Here is a 16,420-nt window from a genome sequence, read left to right on the forward strand (position 1 = left end):
ACTGTGCGTGACACTCGCTGAATACAACCGGAAATAGAGATAGGAATAAAGGTATCAGTACAGTAGAACCTGAGGCCGATTTTATTTTGAAAGTTTTGACCGGAATTGGTACATTTGATCACCTCTCCCTTCACGCTGTTCGTCGCTCTCCCGTCTTCCTCCTCCAGCTGCAGCATCCGTGGCTCCCCGCAAAGGACAGCGGGTGTTTGTAGGACACTGGGCCCGCTGAGGGAGGGGTCCTGGCCTGGGCACGGATCCCGAAGAGGCCCCGGGGCCGCCGCTGGATGGAGTCGGGCTGCATTCACACAGCAATGGCTATGGGTCTGACATCGAAAAAGGCGTCTGCTCGGAGCGTCGGTTTGGAGCGGAAAAACCTCATCACTGTTTGCAGGTATACATCACGACACCCTCTATTTACAGCATCCTCTGCAAGAGCCAGTACTTGCATGCTACCATATCCATAATTGTAATATGTCTCCACAGTGGGGGATATACATTTTTTTCTGGGACCCAATTTAGATGGACAGTAATGCGGGCAAATGGACATATTTCTAGAAGTGCTAAGGAGGAAACAGAGACAGGTGCATGTTCACCTTCACATACCCCGCCATTGCACACACTTTTTGTAGACCTACAGTATTCAGTTCATGTTGAATGTGTTCCTTTGCATTTTCCTGGATGCACTTTGTTGTATTATTGCTCCAAATTCCATATTTTGATATAGCATTTATGCAGGATCTCTTTTAAACCTTTGTTTAACAGGTTGATACACCTGCTTGATTCCTGTTTGTACTGATAGATACAGCTGTAAAGGATAAACAATGAGACTAGTGGGTTAATATTGTCTGTAACACCAGACCTCATAGCAGGTTTCCTCCTCCATCACAGTGAGGTTGTGTGTCTGAATGGGACAAGGGCATTGGGAGCAGAGCAAGGACTCCTCCCCCATCACCAGCCATCAGCCTATACACTACAGTGCGTGCTTATGGATGTGATGTGCAGTCATAGAATCACGGTCTCATACAGCGATCAGAAAGGTTAGGGATGTACACTCATGTGCACCAGAGAGCTGAGAGGTCCTTTAACTCACCTGATGAGAGGTTCAGTTGCTCATGTAAATCACATCCCTCTGATTTAGTGTTTAAATGTTGCCCTGCCAGTGACGAGGATTCATCCACATTGGTGTCATGTTTTTCCTTTTTTCGCGTATGATTGACATTTTAACTCATTTGTTGTGTATCATACTGAGGGATGATCTAAGTCAGTAGTTTCTATCCTTTTTTGACCTTCCTTAAAATTTAGAATGTTCATGAGCCAAGAGGACATGAATGTAATGTACCCAATACTCACTTGAAATATAAAAGCACTTACCAAAAAACTATTCTAAAAACATTTGGTTTATTTCGTGTAACATTAATAAAATTAAAGTGTTTCATTCTTATCTCTTTATTACATTTCTGTCATTTTGCCTGTATGTGCTCATAGAGAAAAGTTTGCTTAAAATGTATTGTAGTATTTCAAAAAATATCCTTTCTATGAACTAAATAGTGTCTGAAGGACTCAATGATATATTATTAGTAATTATCATTTATTCTTTTCTGTGTTTTAGTCCAAAACGCATACATACATCAATGTTTTGCATTGATATTCCAACAATTTCAATCTAAGTTATATATTATTCTCAAAAGGGATACTGAGTAGCTGTTGTTTTCAGTATATCCCTTTTGATGTCAGATAAGTGAACTACAAATAAACTGTAGTCATGAAAAGCTTCTTATTATTGTCTCAGTGTTTTATAAAGTACTGTCTTTAATTCATATTGCTACAAAACTAATTTGTGTTACTGTTATTCGTCTATAACATTTGTGAAAAATGTCTTCATACAGCTAGTTTTGGCCAACCAACACAACTGTCTGTCCATAATTATGTTTAATAGTATTTGAATGTCTTGTGATATCACAAGAGCCTTGTAGGAATTACATTTTTACTTTCATACCTTTTATAATGCTCTTATCAAATGTATTATTGCATCGATATGGGTGTTGATTTGCACCTTGACTCTAGTCAGACTGGAACATAATTACTTGTGTAGAATTTGCAGGCGTGGAGCCAAAATGACATCATGCATCCACACCTCACTCTTACCTCCATTCTGTTTTGTTGTCTCTTATATACAGTGAATGTACATAGTGACAAACTAAAAAAGAACCAGACACTTAGATAGACAAACAATCAAGCGTTTTTATTCCAGTACCTTTCTATCCAAGGTCCTATCTGCATTTTAGTGACAGGTACAGTAAAGCTAAACACACAATGAAACACATAGCATGCCTGCAAAGAAAGAAAAGTATCACAATTGACTTACAAAACAGAGAAAGTTTAGCAAGAGAACAAAAACATTGTTGTTTTCGGGTTGGCCTGACCCTACTAAGACCAGTTTAATCATTTAGGCTTTTTAAAGACAAACAGACAAGACAAGACATAAATAAATCTTAAACAGCTTTCCATCAGTAATGCTTACTATATTTTCTTTCTATCTTCTAATGAACTACATGACATTGATTAGGTTCAGTTGGAGGGCATCTTCTTCCAGGCGTGTCTGTGTCGCTGCATCTGCATCTGCATGTACTTCCTGACCTATTTAAAGCAAAATGTTTTTCTTCTTGATGCCATTCTGGTCAGAGATGATTCAAGTAGTCAAAGGTTGTTTGTACGATCTCTTAGGAGAGAGATCCTGAATCAGCAGTAGCTGTGCATTAAAGCAGACTGGGCGTCTTGTTGGTGCAGCATACAGGATCCAGGCTCTGTGTTGCTGCTGAGACACATTTACCTTCACAGCTTTAACTGCTGCCTGGCCACAGTAACTGAGCTGACGTTAGTGCTAGATTAGTGCAGGCCAAGCCTTTATTTTCCCCTTATAATTGTTTGTGTATATATAAAGTCTGACCTCTTTTCTCTCAGTGTCACATCATACACGTTTAAAATACCATCGGCACACACAGAGATTAACATTTCCCAACAAGTCGTTGGATATAGTTATATGTCTTTTTGTGGAACTTTAGAAAAGGGGTCTTTTTATGCTTAGGTCTAGGGTCCAGAAATGTCACATGTTCCCCTGTCTGTTAATGGAAGTCATAACAAAAACAAACTGGCATATCAGAAAAAGAAAGTGTATTCACATGATCTGGCATAATGTGGGTCACCAGCACCAGGCACAGAGATCTGCTCAATGTTTCAGTGCCTTGTGTTGACAAGTGTCATCTTAAAAACACATATGCACAGCAATAGACATTTGTGTATAAAGGAAAACCTGATCAAACATTTGCATCACCACAGGGAACAGTTTCAGAGACTTAAACACACAAAAATATTTAAAATTTAGAATAACAAGGTCAGGTGTACACATTTAAAAATGTCTATTAAGCAGAATATTCAGGCCGTTTTGAGTTTATCCAAATGCTTTCACCAGAACAATACTTACTTTTTATACTTTGACCTTAAAGATTTTAGCTATAATAATGTTTAATACCTGACCACATCAGAACAAATCAGAGGGGCTTTGTCTTAATGACTTTAGAAAGACTTGTGATATATTTATCATGTCCATGGTGACAGCAGTGTCATTGTGATCTGCAGTGTCTCTGCTGTTGCCACTAGCAACAGGTTTATGTAAACATGGCAGGGCTGAATCTTTCTCTTTAGTCATTGGGAATTTCCATCCATCTATAGTTTATTTACCCGAGCCAAAACATTGTTTAACATCACAAGGCAATATGTTTAAAGGTGACTTGTTGATCTGTGATATATTTAAAATGTACTGTTTTGTTGCTTGTGTCTGGCTAAGTGGTCCATGACAGGAGGAGCAGTGTTGCCGTGGACACAGGGAACCTGAGAAAAAATAGATAAGATGAGTGAGAGTTGACAGGTTTGATGTAAGGTGTTATCCCTTTGCTGCTCTCTGTAAACAAAAGGGACAGGGAGGGTGGCGATGTGCTGCATATTTGCTAAGGTTTGAGCCCTTCTGGGAGCGTGGCCTGAGAGGAAAAGAAAATGTCTTGTGCAAATCCCAAACAAAAGTAAAAGGTGCCACATTCCCCCTCTCAGTTTAATTTGAAAGAAACAATAAAAACAACTATTTTCATGTCTGGAATGACTATGTGTTAAAGTTCAGATTATGTGCAGCCTTTTTGCATTCTTCCCATATTTCCTATTTACTATACCATCAAGTATGTGAAATTACAGCAGTAATATATGCAGGTATGACGATTTTTTTAATCTCAGCATAGGATCAGCCTTCTCTCCCACCAGCAATTTCTCTGTGACACCCTGTTACTCTTCATTTCACCCCACAAACACCTGCTTTACACTCTCATCACTTCCCCGCCCAATGCCCTCACTGTCCTCACTGCACATGAATCCCTATTCACCTCCTCTGACCATGAAACACTTTGCTTGGACGCCAATTCACAGACGGGGCTGGTGAGAGAGAGACACACCCTGCTGAAGTTGCATTTTTAAGTCTTTACTATTTTTATTGGGCCATTATTTCAAATTTCTGGTCTTAATATTTATCAAAGCGCACAGCATTCTTTATTGTGGCTGTCTGTGCAGATCCAGTACAGGACGTCTCCCCCGACAGTCCAGGACGATAAACAACAGCACTGGCTGGTGTTACACAATGCTGCGGCCAGTGAGGAGTCTGCCTGTGTCATCTGATCCTGCTGGTTATGCCAAGACTAAAGAGAGAGACAGGAAGAGGAAGAGAAAGAAAGAGAAAGGAGTCAGGGGAAAGAAAAAGGAATCTGAGAGGGTTAATGTGAAGCCTTATGTGTTTAGATTAGGTTTCACTGCTGATAAATGCAGTTTTGGTTATCTTAGGTGGTGCTACTGATCAAACACACTTGTGAAAGTACAGTAGAGGGTTGAGAGAGGAGAACAACAGAGCATTTCAACAGAGCTGAGAGTGGGCTTGGCTGCAGCCCAAGCTGAGTGAGAGGGGGCACAAAAGAAGCTTGTCAGAAGGCCCTGCAGTTGTTTTTCAGTGTCAAATCGTACCAAGAACATTATGCTATTCCACTCCATCCATTTGCATTTGAGGAATGCCAGCAATCCCCCTTCAGATCAAAGGACTTCAGTTCACTTGAAATAAGTTGCTATAATGCTCCTCTTGAGATAACGCTGCTGCCTTATCAGGTTAGAAATGGCCTTTTGCAACAGTTTTTAACCCTAACCCTTCATCTATTCTGATTCAAAATGTGATTGTATCAACACACATGCAGCCATTTATGACAGGCTTATACTGGGCATGGGTAACTTATGGGAGCACTTGGTGGTTTTCCAAGGGCTTGGCCCTCTGCGTAATGAGGAATTTGCTTGATTTCTTAAAATGTTCTGTGATTTGAAGTCTGCACAAATAACCAGATTTGACCATATTTTTCACTCTTTTTCCTAAGTTTTAGACGTAATAAATAATACAATCTTAGACTTAATCATATCGAACAAAATGTCATTAGTGATGGGATTCCTTAAGACAAAGTCATTTCAAAGGAACATATCTCTTTAGGAAGTTTCAATTGACAATGATTGGGAATTTCTGCCTCAACACACAATATTTGTGCTGACTAGCAAACTGGCATGGAGTGGATTTCTTTTTTTGTACCTTTCGGGTCATGGTGGAATACAGCACATAACATCCTAACATCCCACTTTGTTATGCAGATATCATCATGAGACAGAATTTAGATGCCACTGACCTGTTCCCTTGATAAATCCGGCTTAGCTCTAAACAAGTCAAAGGTCCAAAAGTAAATGTATTCCAGTTTTGCCTCTCAATTGGAACAGATCCCGTGCAGATTCTGAAGTGATGTCCAAATGTTCTCTCTGATACTTCTTTCTTCTTTCTTGTGACATTTTGAGCCAGTCCCCCCACCCCACAATGAGCTCCCCTTTCATCTAGAGAGTCTTGCGCTTCGGGAAGAGGGCTTTCCGAAAAGAGGTGGTGGTGCTTCCCCTGCTGAAGGAGGCAGCCCCCAGTGCGATCTTGGTCTTCCCGCTGGTGATGGTGGAGGTGCCCAGGGATGTTGTGCTCTTGCCCCTGGTGATGGAGGAGCCCCCCATGGCAATCTTGGACTTTCCCCTCTTTATGGTGGTGTTGCCCAGGGTTAAGGCCGTCTTCCCCTCGGTGAAGCTGGTGTTGCCCATTGAGGAGAGGTTTGTCTTCCTGACCCAGATTCGAGGACGGGTTTTGGGGCTCACTCGATGCAAAGCATCGCACACTCATGCAGCACGTCCCGCTCTGCCCCTCGGCGATAATAGTAACATCAGCTACTGTCCAGAGCAGACCAGAATGCTAAGCGTGGATAGCACGACCCCCGTGTCACATAATGCCTTCCTTGAGATGATCAACGTGGGCTGTGGAAGGCCACATACCACCCATGTGTCCCTGTGAATGGACAGAGGCAGCCGTAGGTGGCCACAGCCTATCTGGGGGGACGGGGACAGTGGAGTGATTGTCCCATCTCCACGACGACACCGGACGGTTGAAGGACACATTGTTGCAACGGGGGCACTCTGTGGTGACATCACTTTCTTCTGAGCCATTGTTCCCTATAGCCTCTGATTGTAGGACATAGCCTCTGTGTACGGCTGTATATACCATATGTGAAATCAGTGGCACGGTTAAAGATTTGACAAGAGAAAGGATGAATATGTTCCATGTTCTCCAAGTGAAGCTGAGGCTTTAATTACACCCTTCCTTTTTTATGTTGTCCCTCCATCTAAAATATGGGTGTGGTCCCTTTAGATGCTGTTTACTACCCATTTGTGTCCTTGCTGAACTGTTTGCAACTCATAAAAGCATTTGAGTCTTTTATTTCTAACATGTCATTTAGGTTATAGAATATATCCCACAAAAACGCAAATCTATTTACAAAACACTCAAGCCAAGCAGTGTTTAAAAATGTTACTTTATGAGCATTGTTACATTACAGTTTTTCTAGTTCAAAACTGTGTTTTCTGGAGAAAAATTATGTAATGGAAATGCAGGCTAACAACCAATGTTAAAATACTACATTTGCACCAAAGATGTTGACAAGTTGATGACTGTACATGCACAATGTACAGGAGAACAGTGCTGATGAAAAACAAACACACACTCTCTTGTGCTTCACCACATACATCCCACACGACTGTTACACATTTTCCCTCCCTGCCAAGTAGACACACCATAAAACAACATCTCTTGCTGTTACATTTGCATAACACACTCAGCGTGGCTTTGGAAAATCTCACTCTTGATTGCAAACCCATTAGTTCTGCTACTCCCTTAGCACTTTCTTACTTGCAAATGCACCTTGTGCCAACAGGTAACAGATGATGTCACACACTGAACATAAGCATAGCAACTCTTTTTTTATTGACTTTTACTACTGACCTGCTAAAACTGAGCAGATAGAAATATCCTTGGATTTTAAACTGTGGGGCGGAATCATGTGTGAAAATTCCAGTAGATGTTGCTGTGCGTTTCTTTGCCCCTGATGAGGGTGGTTTTAATCACTGACACAGACTTGGTCCCATGGGTGAAGGTCAGAGTAGCGAGAGAGCTGGTGTTCTCCCCTCGTGTGACCGAGGTTTTGCCCACCGCTACAATGGTGTTGCCCAAATTTACGGTGGTTCTGCTCCAGGAGATCGAGGAATTACCCCAGGAGATGGCGTACTTAGTCCTCAGGATTGAAACCCTGCCTTTGGTGAAGGAGGTCTTGCTTGACAAGAATGTGGTTTTCCACTCATTGTTAGAGTCTTTTTTGGACGGCTTGGCTGCTTTGGGTGTCTTGGCCCTGGCTTCAGGGGTCCTGTCCATTTAGGTGTTCTTGCGCTTGGACATCAAGGCTTTGCGGAAGGAGGTGGTTGTGGTTCCCCGGCTGAAGCTGGCCCGTCCCAGAGCCACCGTCGTCTTTTGCCTTTGGATGGTGGAATCTCCCATGGAGGTGGTGGTCACTCCCCTGAAGACGGAGGAGTTGCCCATGGCTACAGTAGTCTTTCCCCTGGCTATGGAGGTGCTTCCCACTGCCATGGCAGTCTTGCCCTCGGTGATGCTAGTATTGCCCATTGTAGAAGCAGCGGCCGTCAGCCCGAGCCCGTGCCTGAATGCTGGCTCCTAACATGAACGCTGCACCACTGCCTGTGTGGCAGCAGGGTAGAAAACAAACCCTAAGCTGTGGCTGCGACTGCCCTAGATAGATCAGACCACCATGTAAAGATTGGGGGGGGGGGGGGGGGTTTATTGGATTATTCTTTGATGCTGGTCGGTCCCTCAGAGAGACAAGACCCAAGGGGACCTGGAAGCACAGCGTGCACAAAGGCTGAAAAGACAGGGGGTTAATTGTATTGTTTTCATGGTAACACTGCCAATGCACTGAAGGGGTACATTGTGCAGTACACAAGACAATTGGGGTGACCTCAGTGCAATAAGATGGCATGGTTCCCAAAAAAGAAAAGAGAAAAAAAAACTCCTCACCGCTATTGTTGAAGGATTCAAATACAGTAGTACATTTGTCTGCTCTGGTACAGTAAAAGGCTGCCGCTAGTGCAGCGCACAACCAACAGAAAGTCCAAATCCTTAATTTCGCATATTTTCTCCATTCCTTCTTGTGTTTTTCTAATTCTTCTTTCTCTGTCTGCTTCTTTTTCAGATTCTCTGTAAAGACTCTCCTAGAGAAGTACACAGCAGAGCCCATAGACGACTCTTCCGAGGAGTTTATTAACTTTGCCGCCATTTTAGAGCACATCCTCAGCCACCGCTTCAAAGGTAACACTGCAGGTAACATATGGCACAGAAATGGATGGAAAAATCTAACCAACATGAGACAAATGTATATTAACATGTCATGATGAAAATAGTTAAAACATGTGGGGCATTCATGTTTTCAGAGCAGATGTGATTCATTGCTGTGTTGTGATCTTGTATCAGGTTCAGGAAGCTGGTTCAGCTCAGATGGACAGCGAAGTTTCTGGGAGTATATCCGGCTGGCGTGCGGCAAGGTGCAGAACAACTGCATCGCCAGCATTGAAAACATAGAGAACATCAGCACATCACGAGCCAAGGCAAGGACACTTTATGCAGAACTGTGTGTGTATGTGTGTGGGTTATTGCAAGACAGAGCCGCTCAGAAAGCCATCTGTTCCTACTCACTTTTGATGTTGTCTTACAGGGGCGGGCATGGATTCGGGTGGCGCTGATGGAGAAACGTCTGTCTGAATATGTGTCCACTGCTCTGAGGGACACAAGAACAACCAGGTCATAATCCATTATTTAAAAGGACAAACAATACATTTCTTGAAGTGACACCTGCTTCATGGTGGTTATGGCTGTTCATGATAATCAGTCTAATTCAAAGACCTACGTTTCTTTGAGGCACTTACACAGCTCCTACAGATGTTTAGCATCAACAACTGTAAAAGGCTTAACAGCTATCATTATTATATCCTAAAGTTCTGAGATGAAACCACTCTTTCTCTTGACAGGAGGTTTTATGATGATGGAGCCATTATGCTGAGAGAAGAGGCGCAGGTCCTGACTGGCATGCTGATTGGACTGAGTGCCATTGACTTCAGGTAAAGAGCTACACTGCATACTCTGATTTTTAAATATGAAAGTACACGAACCAGTACACACCTGGCTCCTTTAAATTGACAAAGTTAGGTGGCTTATATTTGAAAGCTATTATAAGTATCCTAAGTAAGGTTAGTCTTTGAACCTTTTCTTGCCTGTTCCATTCATTTCAACCCAATAATTAGGAATTATTGTTAGGAGTCTTCAAGATATAATATACATTAGGGTAAAGGATATTCTATTTTATGAGTATAATTTAACATATAATACTGAAATAATAAGTTAAAGCATGTTTATTTATTTTGTTATAGAAATATATCAAATAAATATAATTTCACTGTTTTTGAAATATGTTTTGACCTCATGTACCCCACATTTCTACACCTAAATTTAGTAACTGTTAAGGTATTAGTAGGTAGTATGTTTTCATGAATAATACATTGATGATGTGTATGCACTTTCTCATGTTTAATATATTACCGTTTAAATTATGTAAAGGAAAGTACGTCTGACATTTATGCACTACTAGAAGCTCACTTCAGAGTGCAGACCTCCACACAGAGCGTTTCCCTAAGTGAAAAAAAAAAATGAATGTATCCACCTTATGATTTGAATATACTTTAATGTTCACGAAAAGTGGGCCGGTAGCTTTTCCACAATCCTGCTGACAAACCAACAAACAAACCAAATCCCCCTTGGCTGAGGTACTAAAATGGGTTATTATATCTTACATTGTACTTGCACTGTATGCCAGTGGCGAACCGTGTCTATCACAACTGGACCTTCTGTAGACACACACACCCTCCGCCATTATAATATCTGTCTTTTCACTGAATTGTCGTCTTGAAAAGGGTACTCACAACAATTCCGCAACAACTTCATCTTCACCTGTTGCACTTGTCATTTCAACGTTAAAAACAATAAAACGGCATGAATTGCTTCGTGGCATTCATCTAGATCCTCTGTCTCTCTCTCGAGCCAGTTAACTAGCGGGCCTTCTAGAGTACCCTGGAACCGAGGGAAACTCTGAAAGAATACGCCCATTGGCTACAAATCAATATATGATTGGTTGATCAAACTGTCAGTCCAAACGTACGCTCTCATTCAGTATAAGGGCCAGGGAATTCTATCAAGGATGTAGAATACCTTGGTTGAAGGATATTCTACCCAGAGACCCAGAACAAGATCTGATTGGTTGCTTTTTTTTCTAACACAAAACCACTGAAATGCGTAGTGCATGGTCCGAGAAAGACAAACAAATCAACGTAACACTGTAATATTACAGATCAACAACACAGATACGATTCTCATTTANAATCGTGTTGTATTGTTTGTTTTGTGTTTGTGGTCATTTTGAGTGCTTGGTGCTTCTCTCATTGAGTGGTCTTTCTTAGGTGAAGGCAGGGGGGTTCAGTAATCCATCGATGTTCCTAGAGTTTCCTTAGCTGCATCTCACTTCGGTTAAATGGATTCCTTGCGTCCCTCACTTGCGTTGTTTCCCTGCGACTAGTCCCTCCCACCAGGGAAGCATTGAGGGACGCAAGGAAACCACGAGAAGCAGGGAAATTAGTTTTAAGAGCAATGGGAAGTCGTTTCCTCCGGAGCGTCACGTGAAGCGACGTCCGTTTGTGATGACGCCGCACAGCTGATCGTCTGACAGCAGTCAGATCAGTGCATGCGCTGCATCGTCCAATCAGTGAGCGATACACAGTAAGGGGGCGGGGCGAGTGTCTGAGGATTTCACCGGAGGATGGTCTGGTGGTTCCTCGATTATCGCTCCTCCGTTATCACTCCTCCGGCAAAAATAAGATCACTGGGACGCTACTCAAGATGGCGCAGACAAATCGACTTCCGGTGATACCGAGCCCGAGGAGCGAGGAAATGAAAAATAAGAGAAGTGAGACGCACCATGTTTCCTCGGTTATAGCTCCTCCAGAGAGCCTCCTCGGCGCTCGAGGGGAAATTAGAGAAATGAGAAACCTTCGTTGAAAGCTAAACTCAGATGTGTTTCACTGTCCTTGTGTGCTTCTCAGGGCGAGCTCAATGGACACAAGGGACTAGTTCCTTCCAACTTTCTAGAAGAAGTGCCTGACGATGTGGAGGTTTTTCTCACTGACTCACCATCTCGATACCCCCAGGACACTCCTGCACGGATAAAGACCAAAAGGGTACATGCTCCTTCGCAGTACTAGCCCTCTGTCATCCATTTTCAGTTCCCTCTATCTCTTTTAGTACCGTGTCTGTGCGTGTGTGTCTCATTGAAGTACAATGGGATTTCTGACTTTGGAGCATTACACTGTAAATAAATAGATGTCTAAGATCTATGAAAAAATAAAATTTTAAGACTAATACTTGACAGAGGTACTTTTATTTTTCATGTTTACCGCTGTGAAAGGGGGGGGGGGGGTTGTGCATTGTATAACACATGGATATATTGTATTCATAAAGCATTCTCAATGAGAGTGACTTTTTACTTGTTCTGTCATGTCTTGAAAAGGAGCAGTTAACACTTTTTGCACATGCATATTTAGCATTCTAACAGATGCTTTATGAATATATTCTGTGTCTGATCTCAAATCATTTATAATAGAGTAAATAGTTTTGTTGTACTGAAAGATGAACTATGTAGTCTGTAGCTCAGCATGTCCTATATTCCAGATGCATGAATTCTTGAACATTTTCTAAAAAGAAGAGTCTAGTGTAGTACAACTTTTGTATCTGCTCCTGAACGCCTTGTTTTGTATATTGCTTTCTTGTAAAGTAGCACGCAAAGGTCACTTAGCCTATGTTGCCATCAGAGAATAATTTCAGAAGTAATGATTTACTAAATGTAAATATGTGATGTTGTTTTTGTGTTTAACAAATAATGCAATTGTTGAAATATGAATAGTAGGTGTCATCAGATATTTCTTTCCTTGTGTTCTAATTTGCCATTTGTCATAGTGCAAACTATTGAAATGCCATCACCATATTTTGTTTTATTCCTTTTTCTCACCCGCTTGGCAAAACAGAAGAAGAGTGTTCATTTCACACCTTAAAGGCTCTGTTTCCGTCACGTAAGTGAGCAACTGAGGATACCAAGATTACGCTCCCCTCGTCTAATGCAGATGTCAAGGGTACCCTTAGCGTCTGGTATGCAACATGTGTTTTTTATCTGACATTCCTTCAGTGCTGCCATGCCTTTGGGTAGTCTTAGATCCCTCTTTGTTTCACCTCAACCCTCAATACTGTTTGTTGGTAGGCGACCGTCACCCCAGCCAATGCATTAGACAAGAAGTATGGTATCTTCAGTTGTTTCTCTGAGTGTTGTACATGACAATGTTCGTCTCCTGCAATAAGTCTCCTGCTGTAACTCATGGTAAGCTAAAAGGCCGTAGTTTCACAATTACACGCACTTATTCAAAATCATTTCTAAATGAGTAGTACTTAAGACTACTCCCAGTGCAGAAAACCCTCAAATTCTATGCAAAACTCCAAAGAATGATACCATGAAAATATTGAATTTGGATTTGCAGTTCAAAAGTAATTTGGGATTGTTTTCTTGTATGCAAAGAATAATGTGAAATGGTAAGACAAATTACTTTATGCAAATATAATAACAGTCCATGTTTATCCAATCCGTAAGCATTGAAGTTTAAAACAGTGCTAATGCTGTGAACCAAGAGTAACTATCACAGTAAATTGCCAACGGATCATTATTGAATTAAAGCGTGACTATAACATTTTAGCGGACTAACGGTTACAAATGAGTCAGATTATGCTGAATTGCTACACTCATGTTCAGCATTTAGAAATCTGACAGTTGTGTTTGTTTTACAGCAATAACTACCAACCTACCTAATTTACTGCTAACAGTAGCCACCATAAGGTGAATACAACTCTTTATATGCAAGTGTAGGCATGTTTTGTTTTTAACAGTCCCGCTTTAAAGTCAGCATAATGAAATACAAAAGATTTTGATACGTTACATGTTCTGGTGTTTTAACCACATGTTTATATAAATGGAATCTTTGACCATCTGTCTTTCCAAAGTGCAATTTAAAGGAGCCTTTTAGCTCATGATTACAGAAAAGGAATAGTGACTAGTAGTTTCTCTGTGACCCAGTTGTACCAGTAAATATCCATATTTAAGGGGAAGGACAGTGAATGTGATGTAAACATGTCCCACTTTTCCCAAAATGCAAATGTGTTGAAGTGAGAGGATTTGCCCTATCCTTGATATTTATTGTTGGGGAAATGTTGTCGACAAAATAATGTGAAAGTTAGTCTGTTAGTGTCATGCTTACATTTTGTGTTGTTGTAGCTAATTCCTGGCAGCTTCATAAAAAAAAAAATGCTGATTCTCCCTGATAGAGGGAGGAGGGAGGAGGGAGGGGGCAGTGTATCTTTACCTGAGTGCACGGGACAACGTCCAGGGAGGTAGACTTCAGATCTGTGGTGGCCCTGCTGAGGCAGAGAGGACTTAGGAGTCGGGGAGTAGTGACTGAGGGGGGAGAGACGGCTGACTTTTTAACACCCTCAACTGTCCCTTACGGGTCTTCCATTAGGTTCCACTGGAAAACTCGGGTCGGCCCGGAAGAGCTGGCCCTCCCACAGAGCGCCCGCACCCCCCCGGCTCCGGCCCGGCCAGCCTGTACTCCTCCAAAGGAAAAAAAGGACTGCTCTCCAAAGGAAAGACACTGTTGCAAGGACTTGGCGCTGTAAAATAATTTCTCCACATACTTCCTTGTAGTGTTTTAAAAAAAGAAAAGCTTAGCAAATGCTTTATTCTTGTACATCCATCGTATACTAGAATATTTGTATTTTGTTAACTACATATTTTCAATACCACATTTCATATTATGATCCTGAGACCTCGTTGTGTCGGCCGGTATAGTATTCTGTATCTTACCTCCAAGTCTGACTGATGTTTGCTGACAGAGACACGGCCGGGCAGTCTGCACATTGTGAGTTACCAAACGTATCACATTAAGAGTCCTAGCTGTGTCTGTGTGCAGAAATCAGAATGTCAATCAAACCCAGAGGGATCAATTTAACATGGGTGTTCAGTTTTCAATCCGAAGAAAGACAGTTATTCCACACAGCCAGTTGCATAAAATGTATGAAAGGTTTGCATGCTTTACTTCAGCACATTCCCTCCTGACCCCTGAGAGAGCATGCAGTACTACACTACAGCATGGCTGTGCAGTGTACTGTGACAAATCAGCAGAATTAACTCCTACGCTTCTGCCCTAGCTCAACAGCTGTGATAGAAGAAATGTCACGCCCCCAAAAAAACCTTAAAAGAAAAGGAAGCACATGCTGTTCCTACTACAGGATCTCTGCAGCCTGAATGGAAATGCCTAGTAGATCCAACCTTCATGTATTTGCCTTATAATCGCACAATGGTTAGTTAGTAGTGCCCAGTAGTGCCCAGGTCCACGCATTCTATTCATTTACATCGGTACCTTCACATAAACATGTTGATCCTGACCTGTGATGTGCGGGGTTTCCATTAGGACCAGAGCTCACATGTAACTGTCCAAGACTCCTGTGGGGACGATGTCTATCACGGTCAAGACTTTTCATTTTAGAAAATAGATTAAACAAATTCTCTCTGCATCCCAAATGTTGAGGCTGAGTAAATTGACTTGTTTTTTAGGTAACTGTTTTTAATGCCACACTGACGCACATCTGGTTTAAAACAATGACTACTCTACAGAGAAAACTATATTACATTAACAGATCAAATAAATGGAAGTTGATCTTTGTGGTATAGCATCAACAAATCCCTGTTATCGTACTGCATTTTAATAACATGCAACACTTTGGAGCTTCACTAGAAGACTAAAGGTTTCTGTTAACAGTGAGACACAAGGCTACCTCTACGCTGCCCTAACCCTTCTTACCCAACATTTATTAGATCTCAAAAATGTTTATTCAAGCCAATCTGTCTGTTGATGCCTGTTCAGTGTCCCGATTTAGGTTGGTGCAGGATACAAGAACTGTATATCAATAAATATATCTACACCTTAATGTAGAGTAAGTAGTGAATGTATGGTGAATTGAAAGCCAATGTATTTTTCAAAGCTGCCCAAAAGGATTGTGCAGATGTCCGTCTTAGTGCGTGAAATGAAACAGTCCATCTTTATTTCCTCACCTCATCCTCATGTATCTGAAAATCTAGCCTATTTTTTCTATAACTAGAGTTGAACTGAAACTGCCAAAAAAGAATGTATGCAAAACATTCTGTAATACTTTCTGTACAATTCTCGTCCGGACAGCCTTGTTAACCTGCTGTAAGCTGACGTTCATCTTTCCTATGTATGGACCATTGCTTCTATTCATTTCGAGTGACTGTTGCTCTTTTTGTACTTTGTCCATTTGTAAAATTGTTTTTAAATGTTTATACTTGATTTTCAAACTGCCTTTTTTGTACATTTAACTTTATAATCAAACAGTGCAAGCTTTCCCCATGGTGTCTTGAAGACCATATTGTTTTAAAAGTCTGCAATTGTGTGCTAGCTTTATGATAAGAAATATCAGCCTATATTGGTGGTTACAAATTATTGTGTGGGTGTGCATGTGCAATCTTTTCTAGAAAAACAAACAAAATAAATTTGATATTTTTTAATGTTTGCATGTGTGCTTTAAATGAACACAAAAATATTTAACTCAAATGTTTATTAGAACATTATCAAATTTGAACATGAACTGCATAAATCAATACACAAGGTTACAAAATATAAAAATACACTTTGCTTTGGCAAAACTTAAACTTGCACACGACCATGCCTTTAGTTGTAGGCAACTTAAACATCAGGGCAGAAC

The 16,420-nt window shown here is 41.3% G+C and overlaps 1 protein-coding gene and 1 long non-coding RNA gene across 3 annotated transcripts in view; one reads left to right on the forward strand and one right to left on the reverse strand.

Moving 5' to 3' along the window:
• Positions 1–128: 128 nt before the first annotated feature.
• The window catches only part of rundc3aa (RUN domain containing 3Aa), a 41,830-nt gene continuing 25,538 nt past the window's right edge, over positions 129–16,420 (forward strand). Inside the window, exons 1-5 of one of the 2 annotated variants that reach the window (XM_010768783.1) lie at positions 129–391; positions 8,691–8,818; positions 8,969–9,102; positions 9,210–9,295; positions 9,523–9,612. In XM_010768783.1, coding sequence (XP_010767085.1) covers positions 285–391; positions 8,691–8,818; positions 8,969–9,102; positions 9,210–9,295; positions 9,523–9,612 — 545 coding nt within the window. In that variant the 5' untranslated portion in view covers positions 129–284. The remainder of the gene's footprint in view (positions 392–8,690; positions 8,819–8,968; positions 9,103–9,209; positions 9,296–9,522; positions 9,613–16,420) is intronic. The other variant, XM_010768790.1, reaches the window with a different exon arrangement.
• LOC104943391 (uncharacterized) lies at positions 2,222–7,855 on the reverse strand. Its single transcript, XR_798105.1, has 2 exons — positions 7,433–7,855; positions 2,222–4,736 (listed from the first exon to the last, which is right to left on the reverse strand). It is a non-coding gene; the product is annotated as an uncharacterized lncRNA (long non-coding RNA).

Source organism: Notothenia coriiceps, unplaced genomic scaffold, assembly GCF_000735185.1.
Source record: "Notothenia coriiceps isolate Sejong01 unplaced genomic scaffold, NC01 NC01_scaffold00000339, whole genome shotgun sequence".
Lineage (NCBI taxonomy): Eukaryota > Metazoa > Chordata > Actinopteri > Perciformes > Nototheniidae > Notothenia > Notothenia coriiceps.